This window comes from Ptiloglossa arizonensis, chromosome 5 (genome assembly GCF_051014685.1).
Source record: "Ptiloglossa arizonensis isolate GNS036 chromosome 5, iyPtiAriz1_principal, whole genome shotgun sequence".
NCBI lineage: Eukaryota > Metazoa > Arthropoda > Insecta > Hymenoptera > Colletidae > Ptiloglossa > Ptiloglossa arizonensis.
In genome coordinates, this window is record NC_135052.1 from 23055434 (window position 1) to 23077862 (window position 22429).

The window sequence follows — 22429 nt, forward strand, 5'->3', positions numbered from 1 at the left end:
TAGATGGCATTTGTTGATCTATAAAATGAACGGATTTACATACTCAAATGCAAAAAGATTCTTACGAATTTTACCACGTTACGAGATATAACATCTCTTATTTTCAGCAACTAAATTATATTTGACTGCTAGTCTTTGGATAAATAAATCTGAACTAATTTTTCATTGTATTTTTTAAGACGACGATACTTTTCTTTATTATGCCAATTTATAGAAAATAAGAGGAGTAAGTCCAGTGACCAACATTGAACGTTTTATTCATACTACGATATTCATAGCTGACCGACATTGGTCTTCAAAAATAACATCCTTTTTAAGAAATGGTTGGGCACTAGGAGTAAATAAGACTGAACTGTGCTCGTTAGTTTCGAAGGTCGGTCGAGAGAGGAACTGAATAATAAAATCTGTGCTTTTTGAAAGATATGTTTTCTATGTTCCTTGGCCGGGAAAAACATATAGCATATAGGTACATGCCCTCTGTGTGTAAAAAATTCAGACTAGCTGACATGCGTATAATGGATAAGTAACTTTGATATGTCAATATTTCTGTTTCAAAATGCAGAGAGTTCGGACTCTCGAGGACCGAGTGTACTATTACAATTCTTTAGATCAACGGTTTTCAAACATTATAGGTCAGGGTGACTTTTAAGGTTACTTAAAAGTTTACGCAAAACCCCACAGAGTTATTTGTATGGATTCTATTTACCAATGTTTACCATATTAGAACTTAATCCTTATAAATATATAAATATTACATAAAACTATACTTTTTTGTGAATCGTGGGCGTGTATACCATACTGTGTCATATTCAATCCCGATTCAGAATAGAATAAAATTACGACGCTAGAAGCGGTAAGAGTTAGAACTAAATATACCGATAGTTACATATTCAAAAATAATCGGAATTAAGATCAATCGAAATCTAGCGAGTGTGTTAAAAATCTTGTATCAGATTGATTTGAACTTTTCGTCATACATTCTGAGTATCGATGGGACAAAAAATAGTATTCCCCAACTTACCGATCATACAATGTGATTACAAAGATATCCCAATGATAACTTACCAGGCTGTCGTGAATATTCCAAAGTCATAGAGAAAATTGTGGCTGGCCCATGAACAAGATAACAAGGAACACTGATTCTATTCCCGCGATTCAAAAAGTGTAGATTCGCGGTGCTCTGCAGAAAATTTACGCAAAGAACACTGAATCTACATTACGTGTACCTAATTCTAGACGAAAGTTTACTATAACTTGTATACCCCAGAAAACATAAATATCTTCTACGTAACAAATACTGACCTATAATATTGAAAATATTCTTAGGTTTATGTAGCTAAAATATTCCTAATTTGATCTGTTGTCACATCAAACTTTAAAAATGAATGCAAAAGTATAATAGATTTGTATAAATCTTAGATGATAAATATTGAGAAAAATTTATTAGAAATGTAGAATAAAACATTTTTTGGACAAATTTTTACTTTAGGAAAAGTAACGAGTTTGGAACAATGCATTGTACATTTTCGGTTTAATTTTACAAAAGAAATCATTTTTCATTAAATTATTTCGCGTTTGTTGAGACACTACAGAATCTAGTAATTTTATTTATCGTATTGCCAGCACCTTGCAATTTTCCTGCTTGTCAGGACATATGTTGTTCGTTAAAACGTCACTGGGTTTTCTCAGTACAATTTGACGTCAGCAACCGGTAAACGATTACTTTTTTTTCTCCCACTACAGTTTTCATTGAAACAACGTTTCTCTTAAATTCGGGCAACAATCTGTTTTGTGACTTTGAGTACGAAGTTATTAGCACCTATATAATACAATTTTGTGAAAAGTAAGATAAGTCCTAAATTTTAGCGATTTTGCTACCATTTGTACATAAAGCTTAGTTGAGCGCAATCTCATTTATCAGTATTTCGTAACAAATACACAATATACAAGCAACTCTATTATCTTTGTTGGGCGTTTCCTATCTACAACTTCATTAATCCTTTTTTCTCAGGCTTATCTCGAGTAGGTTAATATTGTCATTGGTTATCATTATTTTCTATCTAATACGGTAATTCTCTTCTGTAATTACAGATTCCTGACGTCCAGTAATACTCCAAGAAAACAAATAAAATGAGTTACGGCTATCAAGTGAGTATAATTCATTTGTGTGGTAGATTAATTTTTACAAAATTTTAGTGTTTTGTAAATATTTGTATTTGGGGTGTTTAATAATTTTCTGACCAAACATTGACAGGACTTTATGTGGTTGAAATTACTTGAAACCCTTTGTATATTTGCACAAAATTAAAAAGTAATAAACATACAACTAAAATATTTAAACAGCTGTAGAAGGTATGCATAAATTGTGAATCTGTATTTTAATTTGCGCCTTAATATCAAAGGGACCACCTGTGATTCAGTTTCCGGGACATGCACCGCCACCAACATCATTTGGCGTTCCACCTGGTACGCCCTCTGCCCCTGGTGATGCCTCTGCCTCCGGTGCTCTGCCATATCCTCAAAGTCACAATATAGGCTTTACAAATGTCCCGCCTGCATCTTTTGGAACACAGCCTTATTCTCCTTACCAATCAAATATTTATCCAACGCAACCTAATCATCAAAAATTTCCTTATTCCCAATCTAATCATCCACAACCTACTTATCCCCAACCTAATCATCCTCAACCTACTTATCCCCAACCTAATCATCCTCAATCTACTTATCCCCAACCTAATCATCCACAACCTACTTATCCTGAGTGGCCTCTCTCAGCACAAGGAGGTCCTCCGCAGCAATTATCCTATGGTATGCCTAGATTTGTACACCAACAACCGCAAACCTGCAGCATGTATCCAAATCGTCAAGGAGCACCAAATGTACAAGAATACTTTAGCGGACCTTCCCCTTGCTATTCTGCTCCTAATACTTACTCGAATAATGCAAGCACCTACCAAGGCGGAAGCTATCCTGGGGGGCAGGGTGCAGGATCGTATTCTCCATATGGAGGTACATCTGCTTCACCTCAGCATTCTCGCTCAACCCTGACCCCCCGGAGAGATCAGTTTACGCCTAAGGTGAGACTGAGGGAAAATGTGTGGAAAGCTGCACTATTAAAAAACTAATTGTTTTGGAATTATTTACTTTGATAAAAGCAATACAAAGTTTATATAATTATTTGTTGATTTGTGTTACAGTTGTCTCCTACCGTTGTGCCCTATACTGATTTCAACCCTAGGACAGATGCAACTGCTTTAAGGAAGGCAATGAAAGGATTTGGTACAGATGAGAAGACTATTATTCAAGTACTTGCCAATCGCAGTAATTTGCAGCGCCAAGAAATTGCCGTTCAATTCAAAACTCTTTATGGAAAGGTAAGAAAAACATTTAATTTTAATATAAAATAATGCAATTGACATACATCTTTCCTAAACAGGATCTTATAAAAGATTTGAAATCCGAATTAACGGGCAATTTCGAAAAATTGATTCTTGCTATGATGATGCCACTACCTCAGTATTATGCCAAAGAATTGCATGATGCAATGTCTGGCGTCGGTACCGATGAATGCGTGCTTATCGAAGTGTTATGTACTATGTCTAATCATGAGATTCGTGTAATTAAACAGGCTTACGAAGCAAGTAAGTTTTACATGTAATAATTACTAAATAATTAGTATTGTTCTCCATTTTCAAGTTCTTTATTGGAAATTTCAATGTTTCTAGTGTACGGTAGATCTTTGGAGGATGATCTAATGGATGATACATCCGGCAACTTTAAACGTTTAATGGTATCATTATGTTGTGCCAACAGAGATGAGTCATTCGACGTGAATCCTCTTGCCGCAATAGAAGATGCCAAAGAACTTCTCAGAGCCGGTAGCTAACTTAGTTATACAGCAAAACTTTGATGCAAGTTTCTTAATAGGTTCAATGTCTCACTTCTCATTACTTCACAGGTGAACTTCGTTTTGGGACCGATGAATCAACATTTAATGCCATTCTTGTTCAAAGAAACGTTCCGCAATTGCGACAGATATTCCAAGAGTATGAAAATATAACCGGTCACACCATCGAAGATGCTATCGGGTATGAGTTCTCTGGTGACATTAAGAAAGGTCTTCTTGCAATTGGTACGTATCTGTTGAATTAAATTTTATTTATCGCAGCTGTCTTTAGTTGCATAAAAACATACATATATGTGTAAGTAATACGAATAATTTATAATTTGTATTCCACGATAGTGAAATGTGTAAAAAACAGAGCCGGTTTCTTTGCTGAGCAATTGTATAAGAGTATGAAGGGTCTTGGTACGGACGATGACCGTTTGATCAGATTGGTCGTCACACGTTGTGAGGTGGACATGGAAGAAATAAAGGAAATGTTTTCTCAAATGTATAACGAATCTCTGGCGGATTTTATTTCCGTTAGTATAATTGAAATACATTTGGATCAAAATACATTGGTCTGATTAAATAAAATTCATTGTATATAAAAAGAAGTAACAACCTTGTCTAACATCTGAATTCTCTTTTAGGGAGATTGTTCCGGAGATTATAAGAAGTGTCTACTAGCTCTCATTTCTTAAAAAACTTCACAATCAGGATGAAACATAAATTCTGGCTGGTCGCATTTAATAGCGAATTTTCAAGATTGAACGTGTGTACCTATATTTATTGTTGACTTATTTCCTCAATCTATTACAAATGTAGATGATACATCTCTCATACTGAAATATTTCTATAAGTGTCTACGTTATAAAGATATTTTACACCAACTTTCCGATTGTTACGCTTATTCTCAGATGTTTATACATTACAAAAGCCTATTGCAAGCCTAATGCAAACATTAAAACTGAATAAATTTGCGATAATGATACGAAAAATATACTTTAAATAATACTACTAGTATATGATACTGTTTTATATTAATATACATGTATTGTATATTACATCTATATATATATTATATTCTATAGACATAAATAGTTCAAAATATGAATTCTATTTTAATAATGCCTATTATATGTATACTTCTGGTGGGAATAAATTTGAACATTTTGTTGTCGAACAATGATGCGTTTCAATTTTTAAATCTTGTAAATGAGTCAAATAAAATTGCAAGTATACACTCGCGCATGTGTATGACACGTATCAACAAAACGTGACAACAGCGCCGACGAGATTTAATGCCACAAATTGCAGTACGATAAACACGCGCGCTTACTCGCGCGTCAGATGCTGGTGTTGGTTGTTGTTCGCTGTGCGGTTTGTTTGTTAGTAAATATTTCAATTTCTTGACATAATAATTTATACAAAAATGGACAACGAGAAAAGTACCATGCTCGCAGTTTTGCAGCTGCTTAGAAAGTACAATCTGAAGGTATGTCACGAAGTATTTCATTTTTGAATGTTCTTTAACCTCGAAAGTTAGTATAAACATTGAACATTAATTTAGATTTGACTCATTAGCTGTGTATTTTTATGTAAAATATGTTACTACAGCGCACCAAAGTACATTGTCATAATTGTGATTATATATCATAATTACAGGGAACAGAAGAACTGTTCAAGAAAGAAGCGAATCTGACGGATATCTCTCCGGATGAAGCTCAGCAAACTGATTCTGAAGTAAACAGTGTACTTTCTGCATACAAAAGTGAGGGAGATCCTGCACTTTATGAAAAAGCATACAGCGAGTTAAAAAAATTTGTAGAGAGTTCTTTAGATATATATAAGGTATATCATTGCGCACTATGACAATTGTATTGAATAACTGTTAAAGACTTTAGAGATATATGGTTATATCATTTGTATAATTATTACAAAAGATGAAATGTATTTTATAAAATAGCATGAGTTGGGTACAATATTATACCCAGTCTTGGTACATATGTATCTTGAATTGGTTTATAATAATCATTCTGATGAAGCTAAACAACTTCTGGAAAAATTTGGTGGAAATTTAGAAGAATATTATCAAAATGATTTAAAAAGATTGTCCAATGTTACCAGACGTGAACAAATGGCAGGAAACGAGTTAACCGACACTTTCAAGTATGAACGTGACTTATTTCTGTGTAACATTTGCTTGTATTGAGATCTTCCGTTACAAAATGTATAAAATATTTCACAGATCCAATCAGTTTATAATTAGAATGTCAAGGGATACACTTTCAATATTGAAACGACATTTACAAGAAAAAAAACATAGCGTGTTATTAAACATCATACAAGAGCATCTGTATTTTGATATGTATGAGGGCGTGGCAAGAAATAAACAGCAAATTGATGCTACATCAGGAGCAGTAGTTGGTGAAGCAACTAGGCAAGGTAAGATCATGGATTGGAATCTTTGAATTCAAGAGGAATGGAGATATTCATGTAAAGCAATAATTTCCACTTTAGATAATAAGGCGAAAGTGTATTATGGACTTCTAAAGGAGCCAGACATTCAATGTGTGCCTCCAACTGAAGAAGAGGAAGATGATACAGGTGGTGCAGATGGAGACAAACCAAAAAAGAAAAAGGCTAAGAAAGATCCTTTATTTTCTAAGAAAACTAAATCGGATCCAAATGCACCACCAGTTGGTAGAATGCCTTTACCCAATTTGTAAGAAAGCTTTTTGGTAAAATAATTTTCCTTTCATTCTTATTCTGAATAACACGCTTCGTTTAAGTACAGAAAAGACGCCGATAAATTGGAGAAGGTAAAAGCACTAAGGGAAGCATCAAAACGGGTCGTTCTCGGTCCAGACACTTTACCGTCTATATGCTTTTACACGCTTCTGAACGCGGTTCATACGTAAGTCCACGTAAAGATTAATCGTGTCGCATTAAATTAAATATATATGTAACACAAGACTCAGTGTGACAGCGGCAGAAGTGGCAGAGGATTCGAGTTTACTAGCCATTGGATTCAGTGACTCTAGTATAAAAGTGTGGACCTTAATTCCACAAAAATTAAGACTGATGAAGACGGGCGAACAATTACAGGATATTGACAGAGAAGCAGGTAGTACTTGTTCATACAACTAAACCTAAACACTTTCATGACATTGAGTATTAAACACACGATTATGTCATGATGACAGATGACGTATTGGTAAGGATGATGGATGATCGTACAGCGGAATCATCGAGGTGTTTGTACGGACATAACGGCCCCGTATACAGTTTGTCATTTAGTCCGGATAGAAATCTTCTTCTTTCATCGTCAGAAGATAGTACAGGTATATTATGGAATGTTCGTAATGGTCCTACAATTATACTTTGCAACGGGACATTGAATTACAATGTATTACAGTTAGACTGTGGTCCTTACATACATGGACATGTGTCGTGTGCTACAAGGGACACTTATTCCCAGTGTGGTGTGTCAGATTTTCATCTCACGGTTATTACTTCGCGACATCTTCCCATGACAAAACTGCCAGACTTTGGGCGACTGATTCCCATCAGCCTCTTCGTATATTTGCCGGACATTATTCTGATGTAGATGTAAGTATAATACGATTGTTTTTTTTTAAATGTATGACGATTGAATCGTATAAGTGAAATTTGAATTTCGTTTCAGGTAGTACAATTTCATCCAAACTCGAACTACGTGGCGACCGGTTCCAGTGACATGACAGTAAGATTATGGGACTGTGTAACCGGTAGCCAAGTCAGATTAATGACCGGGCACAAAGCCCCGATTTACTCTCTTGCTTTTTCCGCAGAAGGTCGATTTCTAGCATCGGCTGGAGCAGATCACCGTGTTTTAGTTTGGGATTTGGCACACGGTCATCTTGTCGCTGCTTTATCCAACCATTCCGGTACCATTCATTGTTTGACATTTAGCAGGGACGGAAACTTATTGGTCTCAGGTTAATATTAAGTCTTTCAATATCACGTTTTTTAAATGAATAAATAATGATTTCTGTATTAAATGTTATATTTGCAGGATCGTTAGATTCTACAATTAAATTGTGGGATTTTACAAAACTCGCAGAGGAGATGAGTTTAGAGGATGTAAATGTATCGCATAACCCTGATGTGAAAACGAACGCAGAAACGTATCTTCTAAGGACTTTTCCAACGAAAAATTCACCCGTCCTGGCATTACATTTTTCCAGAAGAAATTTGTTATTAGGCATCGGCATGTTCGAATCAACGTAACCAATGTAATCGCTCCTCATTATCGAACTTTGCCATTGTTGATGAAATGTGGCCTGATATCGATTCGTAATTGTTGTAATATAAAAACATTTGTTAATAAACTTTTTCATATTGATTACACAACATACTTGAATCGTTTGTACCGCACGATGTTAGTAACATATCTTCAGAGGTCATTTTGCTTCATGTGTGCCACCGATAGATGGCATTTGTTGATCTATAAAATGAACGGATTTACATACTCAAATGCAAAAAGATTCTTACGAACTTTACCACATTACGAGATATAACATCTTTTATTTTCAGCAACTAAATTATATTTGACTGCTAGTCAAAGGATAAATAAATCTGAACTAATATTTCATTGTATTTTTTAAGACGAAGATACTTTTCTTTATTATGCCAATTTATGGAAAATAAAAGGAGAAATAGAAACTCTTATACGACAACGTTAAAGTGGGAATAATTTGTCTATTGCTAGACATTATTCATGAATTCATTGTGAAGCGTTGTGTCCATTCAAAATCAACGTACGGCCAAAGATGAAGTACGCCCAGTTGACGAACTTAAATTACGACTGGAATATGGATGAACCAGGATGGACGTTTCTCGATGACCACCGGATTTCACGCATCCATATTCTATTTTCATGATTAAACAGCATACCCAGAACTACACCATCACGATTATTTTTTTTAAGCATTCTATCGCTTTCTGTTGCATTTTCATGAATATTGTATTTAATCGTTTGTTAATATTGTAGCATTGTTTAGATTAATCGTCAAAAAGTTACGAGTGGCAGTTAATTCTCGCCAATTCATCGTCAGCATTTGTATTTTTTTTTTTTTAAGTACATACAAGAATTCTTTCAGTTACGAATGGCGCCGTTTAAGGCAGAGTGTTTGCTAAGTAAGTCCTACTGATGAATTCAACTAACCTTCCAAATGAATAGCAAACATTCTTTCGTTTTCCACACCAAACATTAATTTCGGTCGCAATGATTACATCAAACAATGTTTCCACATCCTACATCTGTAAAAGACAAGATTTCAGAGAGGACACGAAATAAGTCTTTCAAGATGGGATAAAAATCTAAAAAGAAAGAGGAAGGTCACTACTGTATAAAAGGAAACACGTTTCAGTAAACTTGGATAAATTGTTACTATGACCAGTAAGTCCAGTGACCGACATTGAACGTTTTATTCGTACTATGATATTCATAGCTGACCGACATTGGTCTTCAAAAATAACATCCTTTTTAAGAAATGGTTGGGCACTAGGAGTAAATAAGACTGAACTGTGCTCGTTAGTTTCGAAGGTCGGGCGAGAGAGGAACTGAATAATAAAATCTGTGCTTTTTGAAAGATACGTTTTCTATGTTCCTTGGCCGCGAAAAACATATAGCATATAGGCATGTGCCCTCTATCTGTCTGAAAGTAAGACTAGCTGACATGGCGTATAATGGATAAGTAACCTTGACATATCAATATTTTTGCTTCAAAATGATAATTACAGGATCGATAGGACGTATGTATGTTCGAAAGGTGGCCGAAAGAGTCTACATCTAACTTCGATTATGGGATTCGGAGGGTATACACAATCGAAACCAATTTCACGCGAGAAATTTATTTCCGATTGTTGATACGCTTACTTCTATCACAGCATACAGACGTAAGTTATACGCGCTTTTTACCATACGTATGTGTATGTATGTATGTATGTATTGTGTGGTGTACTGTATGCAATGTGTCTGTACGTATGTATTTGTGTATGATGAGTAGTGTCTGTGCACGTGACATGGCCTTTAGTAGTACACTTTCGTAACAGGGGTTACAATGTATGCGTGTGTCGTTCTGTCTGCCCTTTGTTCTCTCGTTTTCGCGCTCGTTTAAACGATATTCAACTATACATCGATCTCTACGTCCCAGTCACAAGCTTCGCGCATCGATATCAAACCTAGGTTACATGTGTGATTTAACTATATGTTATATCATCTTCAATAACGTTATGTATGTACTTATGAAATCTGGATAGGTTAGGATCGCAGTTTAATGCAGGAGCATAGGATATCCGGCGTCCGGACTTCATTGAGCCCGTAGGGATTTTCTCGTTCGTTTTCAAAGTGATTCGAACCAGTTGGCCCTGAATATAGTAGCGATCACCGCATAATCAAATCCGGGCATTTTCAAAATGATGTCCGAAATATCATTTCAAACATGTTGCTTTGTTTCAACAATATTTGAAATAAAAACAAGAATGTTCTGATTTAATTTGAAATTGTTCTTATTTCAAACGATTCGATATTTTATTTAAATCTAAATAACGTTATTGCAGATATACGACAAATTTTATTTCAAATCGTTACGTTTTCGAGTTTGAAATACAATTTGCCTAGCTGCTAGTAATCGCCTAGAATTCGATCCACCGCCGTTACAAAAATTCGTAATGACGACTTATTGAGGGCGCCAGCTACGCTCCCGCGTTAACGATTGTGGTGGCTGTGCGTCTCTTACAAAAACGGTGGAATTATCGACGGATCGACGCAGATTACACCGATCGATTTGATAATATGATGGAACGGGAGGGTCAGTGATAACGCGTTGGTTGATTTTTTGGTCGTGATAATCCTTAAGATAAATTGCATTCGAATATCGCCGTTCGGACATGACAATTATAAAATTATAGAGTAAAACAGACTTTGAAAGTGACGAACATCGGTAGAAATTATCTCCCGGTTTTTTACGATTTTTTTTTTACATGTTTTGCGTGATGCGTGATCTCGGGCGTTTTCGTCTTTTTTTTTCTCATTTCGAGTGTGAATCACAGTAGTTTAATTTTCCCCCGACGTTCACATGCGATTTATATTGTACGCGGGACTTTATATTTGCACGGTTGTCATTTTCTCTCGTTTTCGCGCCAATTTCGTTCTCTGCGTCGTCTCATATCGTGGACGTTTGTGGCACTCCCTCCGGCAACCGACAATGATAAAAATTCTCTCTCCCGATGCAAATTACATTTCCTACTTTGTTTTAAAAGCATATACTTGCGTTTGCATCTTTTTCGTTACTTTTTTTTAATTTTTTTTTATTTGAACCCATCGCGCCCTACACACTTCCGTTCACCGCTTTTAAACTAAAACGTGTGTTTCTAGAGCTACTGTGATACCGCGGTTTTTTCATGAAAACCATACACACGAGTATCCAACAATTCGATCTACACCCCGTCTAACCTCATTCGTCGATGTGTCCTGAAATTCGCGAAATGCCCTTGAATGTTTAAAATACTGTAAAATCAGAAATTTCGTACCGAATAGTAGTACTTCGACTTGTGCTGAATTTAAAACTGAAAAGGCGTCGTTAGAAGATACGCCGTTTCCTCTGTTCAATCATTATTATTGAACATACAATGCTTTCGCGATTCAAGAGAACCGTACGATAGTGCAAACGAAGCATAGATCGTAGTTGATACTTCGAAACAACTCGGACCCGCTCGTTAAATGCCTTCGAGAATTGGGCTACGGAATTTAATACGATTATTGCGTACATGCGCATATGCGCCTTGTGATGGTTGGGGAACGTTTAGTTGACAATTCATCGTCTGCTTCTCGTTCAGTTCATCCACGGGGGAGAATCCGGAGGCCAGCGAGGTAGGCGTAGTTAAAAATCCTGCATTATTCACACTTTGGTCTCAATATCAGCGATGGCGTATTGTCAACAAATACTGTCTTTCCCGTAATTCTCCAGGTACATCTCCTGTGGTGTGGTGAGGTTGTAACGACCACTCAAGCGACTTCCAGTGAGGCCATTGTTGTGGTGTGTATGATTTACATGGAGATGGTTTACATTCAAAGCAACGTTCTTCTTTTTCTTGCGAGCCTTGTGTCGGTAGAGGCAGTACTTGAGGCAGCCAGTGGCGAGCAGGAGGATTAAGAATATACCTAGCGCACCAGCACCTACAGCTACGTACAATAATGTCACACCAAAACGGTATGAGCAGTTGGCTTCTTCCTCGTCAAATCCGGATGGACAGTGACGAATGCCATCGCACCATAAAACTGAGCTTATGCATGCCTGAATCTCTGGGCATCTAAAAAAGGAAAACAAAATAAAAATTAGTAAAAAGCAAAGCATATACAATTTAGGACAAAGATTGTTAGGCTATGTAAGAACTATGATAAGTGAGTTTAAATATTTATGTACAATACACTTGCTCACTAATTATTAATAAGCATTTCTCTTAAGTTTTTGACATTGCTAACAGTATTTTTGGATCGCTTTTGAAAACTTCAATCACTTTAGCATGACTGTGGATTCGAGTGCTATTCAAAAATGATGTTTTTTATTCCAAACTGTTAGATTAAATATTTTCCAACTATAATTCTACTCAGAAAATAAGCAACTACAAGTAAATGTATGTTCAATTCGGTATAGAAATTTTAAGGAATACTACTTTAGAGGATAATATAACAAATTTGCCTAACCTATATGGACAATCCTCTTGGGGCAGTATGGTGAAGACATTTGGACCAACGCTCGGCGTAGGAGACCGCTTAGAAATAGCTATCCACGTGACAGCGTAGAATCCAGGCTCTCTTTGAAGGAATTCAACGATGAAGCTTCTAGAATGCTGCGTAATTGCCACAGTAACATTTATTGCGCTATAGTTCCAACCGCCGGAGAAGAAGTCGACTGTTCTGGCTGTGTTGACACCACCCTCGGGACAAATTACACTACGATCCTTTGTGTTGGACGCTGAATAAACGACAATACGATTTAACGTCGTGCATTCTTCGACATTGTCCAAAGTGATGCTGTACCCTGCGGTTCTTAGGTACAAGAAATTAATTCGCGCATCTTCTGGCTCGATCAGCCAAGGCTCGTTCACGCACTGAGTAGCGGTAAGGTCCTCCGTGTTGGTCAAGATCTCCTCCACGGCTGCCACGCCAGGAATAACTCGTGGAAGAGGACTTCTGAGAGAGATTTCGCCACTGGTCCCGCGTAATCGTCGTTCCTCAAGCTTCGTTGAGCAAGCTTGCTCGCTCGTCTCTGCTCCCAGAGCGACAAAACGGTACTCGCCTTCAAAGAAGAAGTCCCTGTAATCCTGGGTGACATTCATCATGGACACCATAAATCGGACTTCGACCACGTTGGACGTTAGAGTCCTCAGGACGATCCTTTCGCTTACGTTTGAGCACAAGCAATCGCGCACCTAAATATTAGCATCAAATTGTACCGAATCAATCTTCTACCTGACACTGTACATTAATATTGATCTGGTGAGACAGTTTCTTCGGCTTTTACGCACGTGTTTAAATCCACCCTTAAAGTGGTATCCACATATTATGATACATCCTATGTAATTCCGTATAAGTACGAAAAAAACAGTCTCACCGACCCAAACAGTTACTAAAACACGTGTACCAATTCTACTCCTTGCCAGGGGTATTCGGCAACGATGAGCTCCGAGGTGCCAAACTTCGCAGAGTCGGCTAAGCGTCGATCGCAGGTCCACCGATTGACCAACGGATCCACATACGAGGAACATCCTTTGTCTCCGAACGAGGCTCTCGTTATGGACAGTTCTATTCTGTGATCGGGTTCAGCCTCGAAACGATAAATACAGCTAACGTTCTGCGCACCACCGCGTCCATAGAAGAACACACTTTTCGGCGACCCGAACTTCCCGAAATTGGCAGTGAATGAGAGCGAGGATGTCGACGAGGATAAAGAGGATGTGGAAGACGTGGATGAAGTCACTGAAGAGCCGAACACGTGATTGCAAGAAACCGCCTCGTGCACGAACTCGTATCGCAGTACAAAGCTTATCGGGTAAAGTGCACTTCCTTGACGCAAAATGTGTTCCAGAGTGAGATCCCTACCAGTCGATACGTAGCTTTCTGCGCGACTGCAGGGCCTGGTGTAACGACTCCCGTTTTGCAGCAGGCTATGATCGCACAATCGAGGTGTGTCGTCCTTGCAAAACTGTCCCATCAGCGTAATATTCTGTAAACGCAAGTGGAGGAGTTGTAGATAGTCATTCTGAACACAAGTTGACACGATTAATGTTTGAGCTTCTTGACATCCCATACCTAAGGCAATCGGTATTGGTTGATAAGCTAATTAATAGCAAAAAAAAAAAGAAACGAATAGTTGGTTACTTAGATAGGTCAACTGGGACAGTAGAGGTCTGGAAAATGAAATGTCATAGCTTGAATGCTGCCTCTTCGATACAATCGATTATTTTTACTCCTTCTAAGGTGAGCGAATCCAATTGGTAATTAGAGTATTGTGAACCAGAAGTCGTACCTTACGTTCAGAAATTAATTTATCTAGCGTGTGGTCACCATCCCAGATGAGAAGTTTCGCGTTACAGTCGGATGCAACGTCGATGCTTGCGGCGGCATCTGCACTGGCAGCATAATACTTGTCGAAGGATAACCATACGATCTCGTTCGGCTTGCCTTGGAAGTGGTAACAGCAGGTCGTGTTCGGTGGCAACGAATGTTTAGGATTCTCTACGACTCCTGACGAACTCTCGTCGCTGGATATATAAAAATCGCAGTTGTTGTTCTCTTTCACAAAACTGCGGGACTTCTCGTCGACGAAGAGGACCTACAAACGAGTTTCGCGTAGTTTTCAGAGTTATTACATTCTCCGTGCATGTAACGTCAACGTACTGTAAACTTCGATCCAGTTGGGGGTAATCAAAAATTTGATTAAACCTTATTCAAGATTACCTGAACTTCGAGCTCGAAACCCGGCAAGAACGATAAAGGAACAGGGTGGAACGGATTGTCGTACGGCGATGTGTGAAATTCCAACAGCATCGTATTATGGCTGCTAACAATGTCCGGTACGGCATCACCTCCGCAGAGTCTGACCAACACTTTGTCGGAAGTTGACCCACCGTCGTATACTGTCAAGTAATCCTGCACCACGTTGCATTGATCCCACACTCTAATGGATAAAATGGTCTATCGATTATTCCGGAATTTATCGTAATGTTGCACCTTCGAGGGTGCACCGAACTTGGTGCGAGTGAATTGCCCCATTTAAACGGTGGAAAAAGTCTAGAGGATCAACGAAAAGGAGATACCTTAATATCCTTTGGCTCCTGTCGTATTTCACGAACTGGTCCTTAATGTGTATTTTATGACTGTTCCGCTGACTTACAGCCAGCAACGCCCGATGACCGAGTGGTGCCCGAGTTTGCTCCACTCGGTAATAGCAGGTAACGTTTCTAGGATAAACACCCGGATAATTTGGCGATTGAAGTCGACAAGCCCGTGTATCGCACTTGGTGAGCACTCGATCGCAGTACGTTCCGTTCACCAGCTCCCCCCTCCATGTGGACATGCTGCTGTTCCCGTATCTGAGATGAGCCTCGCTGCGTCTCAGGAACTTGTACGACAATTTAAAATCGAAGTTGTAGCCGATACCCTGCACGCAACGATGAATATTTGGTTCAGTCTCAAGTGTCACCGTACACTCGAGTGTCGTAACGAGCGTTTTACCTGCTCGGACAGTCGCAGCAAATACAAAGTCAAATTGATGGAAGGTGTTTCGCTATAATAGACGGTATATCCCCACGCACTTCCGCACCATTGGCCACCAGTCGCAGGACGACCATCTTCGCGGATGGTCATGAAGCCGTCTGGACATCCTTCTGACGTGAACGACAGGAATCGACCCACGGTGAAGGTGTCGAAGATCAACTGTAATATTGTGCGTCTTAAAATGATACATATAATTGTTGATATTTAACGCAGCACACCTCATAGACACGATCGATTTGATCAGGAGCTAGATTAAGGGAGTATAATAATCGGGATCGTAACGTGACACGTTAACCGCTCAATTCCATCCGGGATCTCGTATGCCCTCTTTATAAGTCCTAGTCACCTGGGAGGAACTAATCCTAAGTTAAATCAAAATTCATTGGTTGCTCAAAGTCATCAAGGGATTCTTTAAGACGGTGCTGTACAATATGATCTCTAAAGTTTTAGGGATTTTGTTCACTAAGTGGAGCTCCATTGGCATTGTACATACTAGCTGACTGGTGTTACATTATATGTGAATACTTCATAAGAACAAAGTATGACATCTAGAAGGAACTCTCAAGTAAGAGTAACCCCATACGCGAACAGCACTAATCTCAGGGATTTACCGATTGACTAAAGTTGTAGTCAAGTAGACTATCCGGTCAAGAACTTTGAGGGTTAAACCATCTCTGTTATGTACCCCCTGTTTCTTTGTCCTGAAATCGCTCCATCAGCCTGTTTCCTTTAGGAGAGAGAGTACAAACTAGCCGGCAGCCGGTCTCTTTTTACAAAATAGTAGATCTTTTGACATTGACATCAACTGTGACATCACTGTGACACAGAAGATAGCTAAAACCCTCTACGAAATTGAAAAGAAGGATATAAAAGAGGACCAGTCTTCGCTAGTGGGGAAAACTCTTTGACCAGGCAGTCTACTTGATTGTGACTTTAGCGATAGAAGTTGCCTGGAGAGACCCAGTTAAATTTGATCCGACTATAGTCTTCGGGGATGTACTCTTGTCATTTACTTTGACGATAAGCAATAAATTGACTCAAGTGTGCCCTAACACGTTAGAAGTCTCGGTGACAGTAGAGTGGCAAAGTTCACAAAGACCAACTTATCACTAAAGACAAAATTGCGAGGTATAATAAACAATAACGGACCACAATATTAAGCCACGTGTGGGTATTGAAAAGATAAGTAAACTGTGTAACGTACTGCACGAGCGAAGAAACTTTCTACAAGATTATTGGGTGACTGCAATGATCGGGGTGACAGTAGCTCGAATAAAATATTGCACAACTTTCTCATTCGTTGGCGGTAACTAATTCTGAAAAGAGTTGTTCGGCATTAAGATAAGGGTTTCCCTCTTTTTTTTTCGTAAAAGAATCTTTGCAGCAACCCAACGTAACGTATCGCGGACGATATTGTACTGATTAATCGTCCGGCACGATCCGACACACAGAAGCGAGCGAACGGAAAGAAGATAAAAAGAACGAACACTGGAATAAACAAACTTACAAGAACAATTTCGGGGGACAATTTATTTTCGCTAAAACACGACGTGTGCATCCCAGGGCAGACGGAGAAAAAATTATTATCCGGGACTACGCGGAGACTCGGAGTGCTCTGACCGGTTCGTGACAGACTCCTTCCACTACGAAGGGAGTCAGCATTTATTTTCTACGAGATTGCGTCCTTCTCCCACCTGAACTAGGTCTCCGAGATCAGACCCGGCGGCAGTGAAGTTGAGATGACACAGGAATGGCAGTCGATCCTTCCTCGGCCTGCGGACTTCCACCCTGTAGGTCCGGCCAACGTCACCGTACAAGGTTCTGTTGCACGCTAAAAAGCCACGTACGAAATCCCTCACTATCCTTCCATGACGGTTTCGTAACTACTTTATCCCTCTTCTTTTTTTTTCGTCACGATCAAATACAACCAGTATACTCTTTCAATCGTCGAATAGACTAATCGTGATCTCGGGCAACAGATTCCAATTTTACCAAGGAGATTCTTATGTCGATACTTTAGAGCAGGCATGCCCAAGTTAAGCTCCGAAGCTTAAGGTGGTAGTCGAGAAAAAATATATAAGAAAGAAATGTTTCATAGGTTTCTCACGAGTCTTGAATCACGCTTACCGTTCAAACCCGAGACATTTTCGTAATTGAATGCAATCTCTCTTGATTGTTTATTCTCTAATGAAATTTTGAGAGAGCATTCGTCAATTAAAGAACAACAGGCGGTACCAATTTCAAACGAGTGCAGTTATTAATTTCCTGAGAAAGAAGGGTCAAGTTTTTTCATTCTGAAGGTTAACTATCACTTTAAGCAGCTTCCCCTACTCTCTTCTGTAAGAGGCTCCATGGACATATCTGCTTTAGAGAATAAATTTACTATTCGAAACAAGACGAAAATGCTATATGAACATAGGTTATCCAAACTCCATTTTCGTTATTACAAGTAGCCAAAGAAAATGGTGGAGATGTTAAATCACGTTCTCACGTATGCGGAAGACACTTGACCTTAAGACGTCTCTCCGGTGTGTTTGCCTTCTAAACGTGACATTTTATAAACTTCGGGTATCCGGATAGAAAGACATAACCTGAAGTTTATCAACTGCAGAATATGCCTTCTACTTTGCATCGTTAATCACTCGAGAGAAATCGTTATGTTACCGACAATAGGTCAAGTCAGCGCCCTCTACTTTAATGTCTCGTAACTTAATAAATAACTCTCGGACTGCCTATGTTGGGCATGGCATTCTCTCTTGTTCTTTCAATGTAGATTTACACCCAACTGAATATCATTTCTGGGTGAGAAATAATTTCAAGTTTCGCGTAAATTTAAATTCCCTGGGAAACTAGCTGCCAACGATCGAACGAGAAACGTGTCAATTGAGGGACTCACGGGTGCAATATCTCGGCTCGTCGGACTTATCGTCACAGTCATTTTCACCGTCGCAGTATTTGTCCTGGGCGATGCAGTTTCCTGTGCCGCATAGGTATTCGGAAGGTCTGCAAATGGAATGCAAATAAAACGTACAATATCCTTTCGAATTCGCTTCTCTACGGGCACAGATATATCATCCCCCTTCCGTGGACACGCGTTGAATTTAATAGCGGACCATCGTTCAAAACTCTCGGGAACAATTTCGGATCAGGATTTAATCCTATTTTCATAATCGTTACGGATAGAAATAGCGCGGTGAAATAAACGTAAGAAAATACCGATTATCGCGCTTCTATACGTTGCAATCGTTCAATTCCCGACGTTTAATGTAACTTCTTTATCGACACGAGCAATATACAAAAAAGTGAATTCGATGTTACATCGAAGTGTCGTGATGTTTCGTTCAGTCGCTCCTAAACACCTGCAACCGGCATCACTTTTTATATGTTCAATTCATAAGCGACAAGTTACATCTACCACGAATAGGAATGTCGGTTTCATGAACACGGTTGTACCTGCAGATAGGCACATTCTCCAAATGTGTCGTCGGCGTGGTGGTGACGGTCGACGGGGACTCGGTTGTCGTTGGGCCAGAGTAGACAGCGAAACCAGGGTATCCAGAGTAGCCGGATGAGATCTCAGGATGGTAACTAGCGGAGCCAGCCTCGATCGAGGCCGTGATCGCGGCTGCGATCAGCAGCAACCGCCGGCACATCAACATGCCCCCTCACCCTGAAAAGTCGTTTCATGAAAATGTGCATGAAATACGAAACAAAGACGATTTCTAATGAAAAGTTAGATCGATCTGAGGATTCAATAAGAAAAAAAAAAAGAAGGTTTCCAGAACAGTTTTTAATATTTCGCTAACGAGTACGGTTCGTTACCATAGTTGTACAGATGGTACACATGTAGTTGGTTGGTTGATAATGAAGAGTACGCCGGTAGTCGGACGAAGAGGATGTCGAGTAGGAATACGTGTAAGTAATATTACTCGACACCTCGGGACACCTAAGGAATTCTGTTTTCAAATCTGCGATTCATACTGCACGAAATGTATAAATGAATCTTTTACTAATGCTTGGGGCAAGTCTCGTTGAGGTATCTTTAACCCTTCTAAAGTTAAGAATTTATTTCGATTTTCATCAAATATCTCTTTCACGTCCTTTGATCGATTTAGGGAATTGATGACCACCCCGTAGACCTACAATTATGCAAAAGTTAAAGGGTCAGCATGGTGGGAGGATTCCATTTATTCTGAATAAGACCTTCCATTCAGGAAACGTGATACGTGCGTGGCGCGATTTTAATACACGACACGAATACCGGCTTATTAAGGCAGTGAGCGCAGCTTTCGACGAAGTCCTCGCTGGATAGCGCAGAGGAAGAGGAGACTGGATTATGTTAATTCTATTCAGCCGGTTATATTTATCTCTTGAACAGGAATATGTTTCCTTATTTCCGGAACAAATAGCCGGCTCGAGTTTATCTCGCTCGTTCGTTCGTAATTTTTCCTCTCCCCTCAACTTCTCTCTCTCTCTCTCTCTCTCTCTCTCTCAACATCTAACCTGCCGATGATAAAGAGGGGGCGCTGGTAGATGGGATGCGGGAGGGGCTCCCCCGACGCAGAAATCTCATAAAAGATAACCGGATTTAAGCGGGAAACTGCGTCGTACGCGTGCCGCTAAAGGCTCTGTTTATTAAGTCGGCGAGCTGGAATCTGGGCCAAACCCGGCCCGGGAACACGTAGCGTAAAGTGGAATATGGTAATTCGGGGTGGTAGAAACTGCCTCGCCTCGCGGAATATACGGTACGTCTGTACGAGTGTCACCGGGACTGCAAGGAACTTACGCGCGCGGTCAATTGAATATGGTACCACGGGACAGAGGGGGCCCGGTAGACCGAGAAGGGAGTGGGATATTTTAGATCGGGTGATTTTCCAAATTTCCCGTCGAATTATGAATGCAACTCGCGTTTCCAGGCCAGCCATCCGCGTACAAAGAACCGAGCGGCGTCGCACTCCCCGGGTACAAGAATATCGCGGAACGGGCGATATGCCGCGTCGCATCGGTCCGTTGTCGGGAATTCCCAATGAATTCCCCGCGAGCATGCCCGAAACGTCCTTATAAATATTGTTCTTTGGGTCGGCGCGTCGCTTCCTTTCCCCCCACCGCTCCGCTGCTCGCGGTCGCCGAGCGACGCAAGATGGCGCTCGAGCGCGACGGGCCAGTGAGAGCGGCGGTGGTGGGGATACGGCGGCGTCCGGAGCTCAGCGAGCAGACATCTTCGAGAGTCTCGCGGGCGCTTTTAAAATCAGTTTCGATCGTTATTCCGCGGTAAAAGAAAGAAGTAAAAAAAAAAAAACAAAAAAAAAAATAAAACCGGTGTTCGGCTGCAATCCAGGCGGGACGATATGGAAGGAAGAGGGTCGAACGCGGGTTAAATTGCCCGCACCGGGTTCGAAATTGGGTCGGTGCACGAGAAAATCGACTGCAGATTGAGAGGACCTCTTCGCGGTGGATCAGCTTCCTCCCCTCCTGCCTGGCCTCCTTCCTTCTAAACCTCTCCCCTTCCACCGCCCGCGCCTCCGGTCGTTTCCATCGATGCGAAATTGGGGCCGGCGAATCGTCAGCCAAGAATAGGCAGTCCTCGGTTCGAGGATCGACGATTTCTACGGTTCCGCGGATTCCGCTTCCGCGGGTTTTCCTTCTCTACTACCTACTACCCCGTTTCTCCCTCCTCCGTCGATCGTTATGCCTGCCGATGCTTAGTGCACCCGCCGAGGAAAGAAGGACGATTTTGCGTAACAACCGAATGCTTCTCTCGCTCCAGTTCGGCTGTGTGCGCCGTTACAACGCATCAACTCGATGCGCGAATTTGAGGGGTTCGGGTAAATTGGTCGTGCAACCTGGCCTACTCCGCTTTCGATACGATGATCGCGCCACCGGTTCTCATAATTTGAGCTTCTGGGATTGCACTGATCCTAGACAGTATCCCTTGGGGTGAGGAAACGTCCAACAGTTTGGTCACAGTGGACGCGTACGCAACTGGCCGTCTCCCTTAACCGTGAACCCGATGGCAGACTGCTCACGGTATCGCTAGGTGCGACCATGGTTGAACGATGGAGAACATGTTCCCACTGGCTTGCTAAACTGGCAGGTTGACCTTGAGCGGCCAATTGAATTTGCGTCTACCGAATTCTGTTAGTAGCTGCGGTCACGGAATAAGATTCCTGCTGTTCACTGTGCCCAGAAGGCAATCCTTGTTTGGAGATATAGACGGCACAGGGTGAAGCACAGCTATCTCGATCGATGTCATTGTTCTGAATTAGTACGTAACTTCTGAACGAAGTCTGGACCCCGTGGTAATAAATTCCAGGATGAATTAAACCTTTGTGAAAGCACACGTGGTGTATCCAAACTCTTGAACGATACTCTTCGAGACCCATCAACATCTGATGGCGTTCTAACGAATTCTATCGAAAGAAACGAATGCTTTTCAACTGGTACCCAATCCGAGATTACCCCCCACACAAAGTTACAAGATTCACGTGACGATTGGCACCCATCGTCTGGTGCGTCCTTTATCAACCAGACGCAAGCGTCACTTCACCGGGACACCCTGGTCACGGCCAGATCCGCGTCGTTGTTCCCGGTCAATGGGCGTCTAACGATAAAAGCTCGTTAATTTCCGCGTGGCTCGCCCCCGCGTTGAGACACTTAACCAGACACAGAACGAGGAATCGGGTGAAAAAAAAAATCAAGTGGCTGGCTTCCCGTTT

At 40.4% G+C, this 22429-nt stretch overlaps 3 protein-coding genes across 11 annotated transcripts in view; 2 read left to right on the forward strand and 1 right to left on the reverse strand.

Moving 5' to 3' along the window:
• The first annotated feature begins 1702 nt into the window (after positions 1 to 1702).
• On the forward strand, positions 1703 to 4777 carry LOC143147594 (annexin B11). 5 transcript variants are annotated; one of them, XM_076312962.1, is made up of 9 exons: positions 1703 to 1843; positions 2092 to 2148; positions 2403 to 3077; positions 3198 to 3374; positions 3437 to 3641; positions 3726 to 3878; positions 3959 to 4132; positions 4244 to 4425; positions 4537 to 4777. In XM_076312962.1, exons 2-9 carry the CDS (start codon positions 2131 to 2133, stop codon positions 4585 to 4587), a joined length of 1635 nt encoding a protein of 544 aa, XP_076169077.1. In that variant the 5' UTR covers positions 1703 to 1843; positions 2092 to 2130; the 3' UTR covers positions 4588 to 4777. The 5 variants fall into 5 exon arrangements, with proteins under 5 accessions (XP_076169077.1, XP_076169078.1, XP_076169080.1 ...); XM_076312963.1 differs by having other exon boundaries at positions 2421 to 3077; XM_076312965.1 differs by lacking the exon at positions 2403 to 3077.
• A 354-nt stretch (positions 4778 to 5131) lies between these two features.
• Positions 5132 to 8168, forward strand: LOC143147592 (transcription initiation factor TFIID subunit 5-like). Of its 2 annotated transcripts, none has more exons than XM_076312959.1 (11): positions 5132 to 5381; positions 5552 to 5737; positions 5853 to 6055; positions 6135 to 6331; positions 6407 to 6611; positions 6684 to 6803; positions 6868 to 7013; positions 7093 to 7230; positions 7305 to 7498; positions 7575 to 7631; positions 7720 to 7861. In XM_076312959.1, exons 1-11 carry the CDS (start codon positions 5319 to 5321, stop codon positions 7732 to 7734), a joined length of 1524 nt encoding a protein of 507 aa, XP_076169074.1. In that variant the 5' UTR covers positions 5132 to 5318; the 3' UTR covers positions 7735 to 7861. The 2 variants fall into 2 exon arrangements, with proteins under 2 accessions (XP_076169074.1, XP_076169072.1); XM_076312957.1 differs by adding an exon at positions 7944 to 8168 and having other exon boundaries at positions 5139 to 5381; positions 7575 to 7866.
• The window catches only part of LOC143147591 (uncharacterized), an 88436-nt gene continuing 73943 nt past the window's right edge, over positions 7937 to 22429 (reverse strand). The window contains exons 1-11 of one of the 4 annotated variants that reach the window (XM_076312953.1): positions 20622 to 20723; positions 19167 to 19383; positions 18610 to 18716; positions 17408 to 17544; positions 15672 to 15872; positions 15254 to 15597; positions 14895 to 15114; positions 14464 to 14769; positions 13579 to 14160; positions 12639 to 13366; positions 7937 to 12244 (exon numbers count right to left, since the gene is read on the reverse strand). In XM_076312953.1, the coding sequence (XP_076169068.1) occupies positions 11869 to 12244; positions 12639 to 13366; positions 13579 to 14160; positions 14464 to 14769; positions 14895 to 15114; positions 15254 to 15597; positions 15672 to 15872; positions 17408 to 17544; positions 18610 to 18716; positions 19167 to 19372 (3207 nt within the window). In that variant the 5' untranslated portion in view covers positions 19373 to 19383; positions 20622 to 20723 and the 3' untranslated portion in view covers positions 7937 to 11868. The other 3 variants (XM_076312954.1, XM_076312955.1, XM_076312956.1) reach the window with 3 other exon arrangements.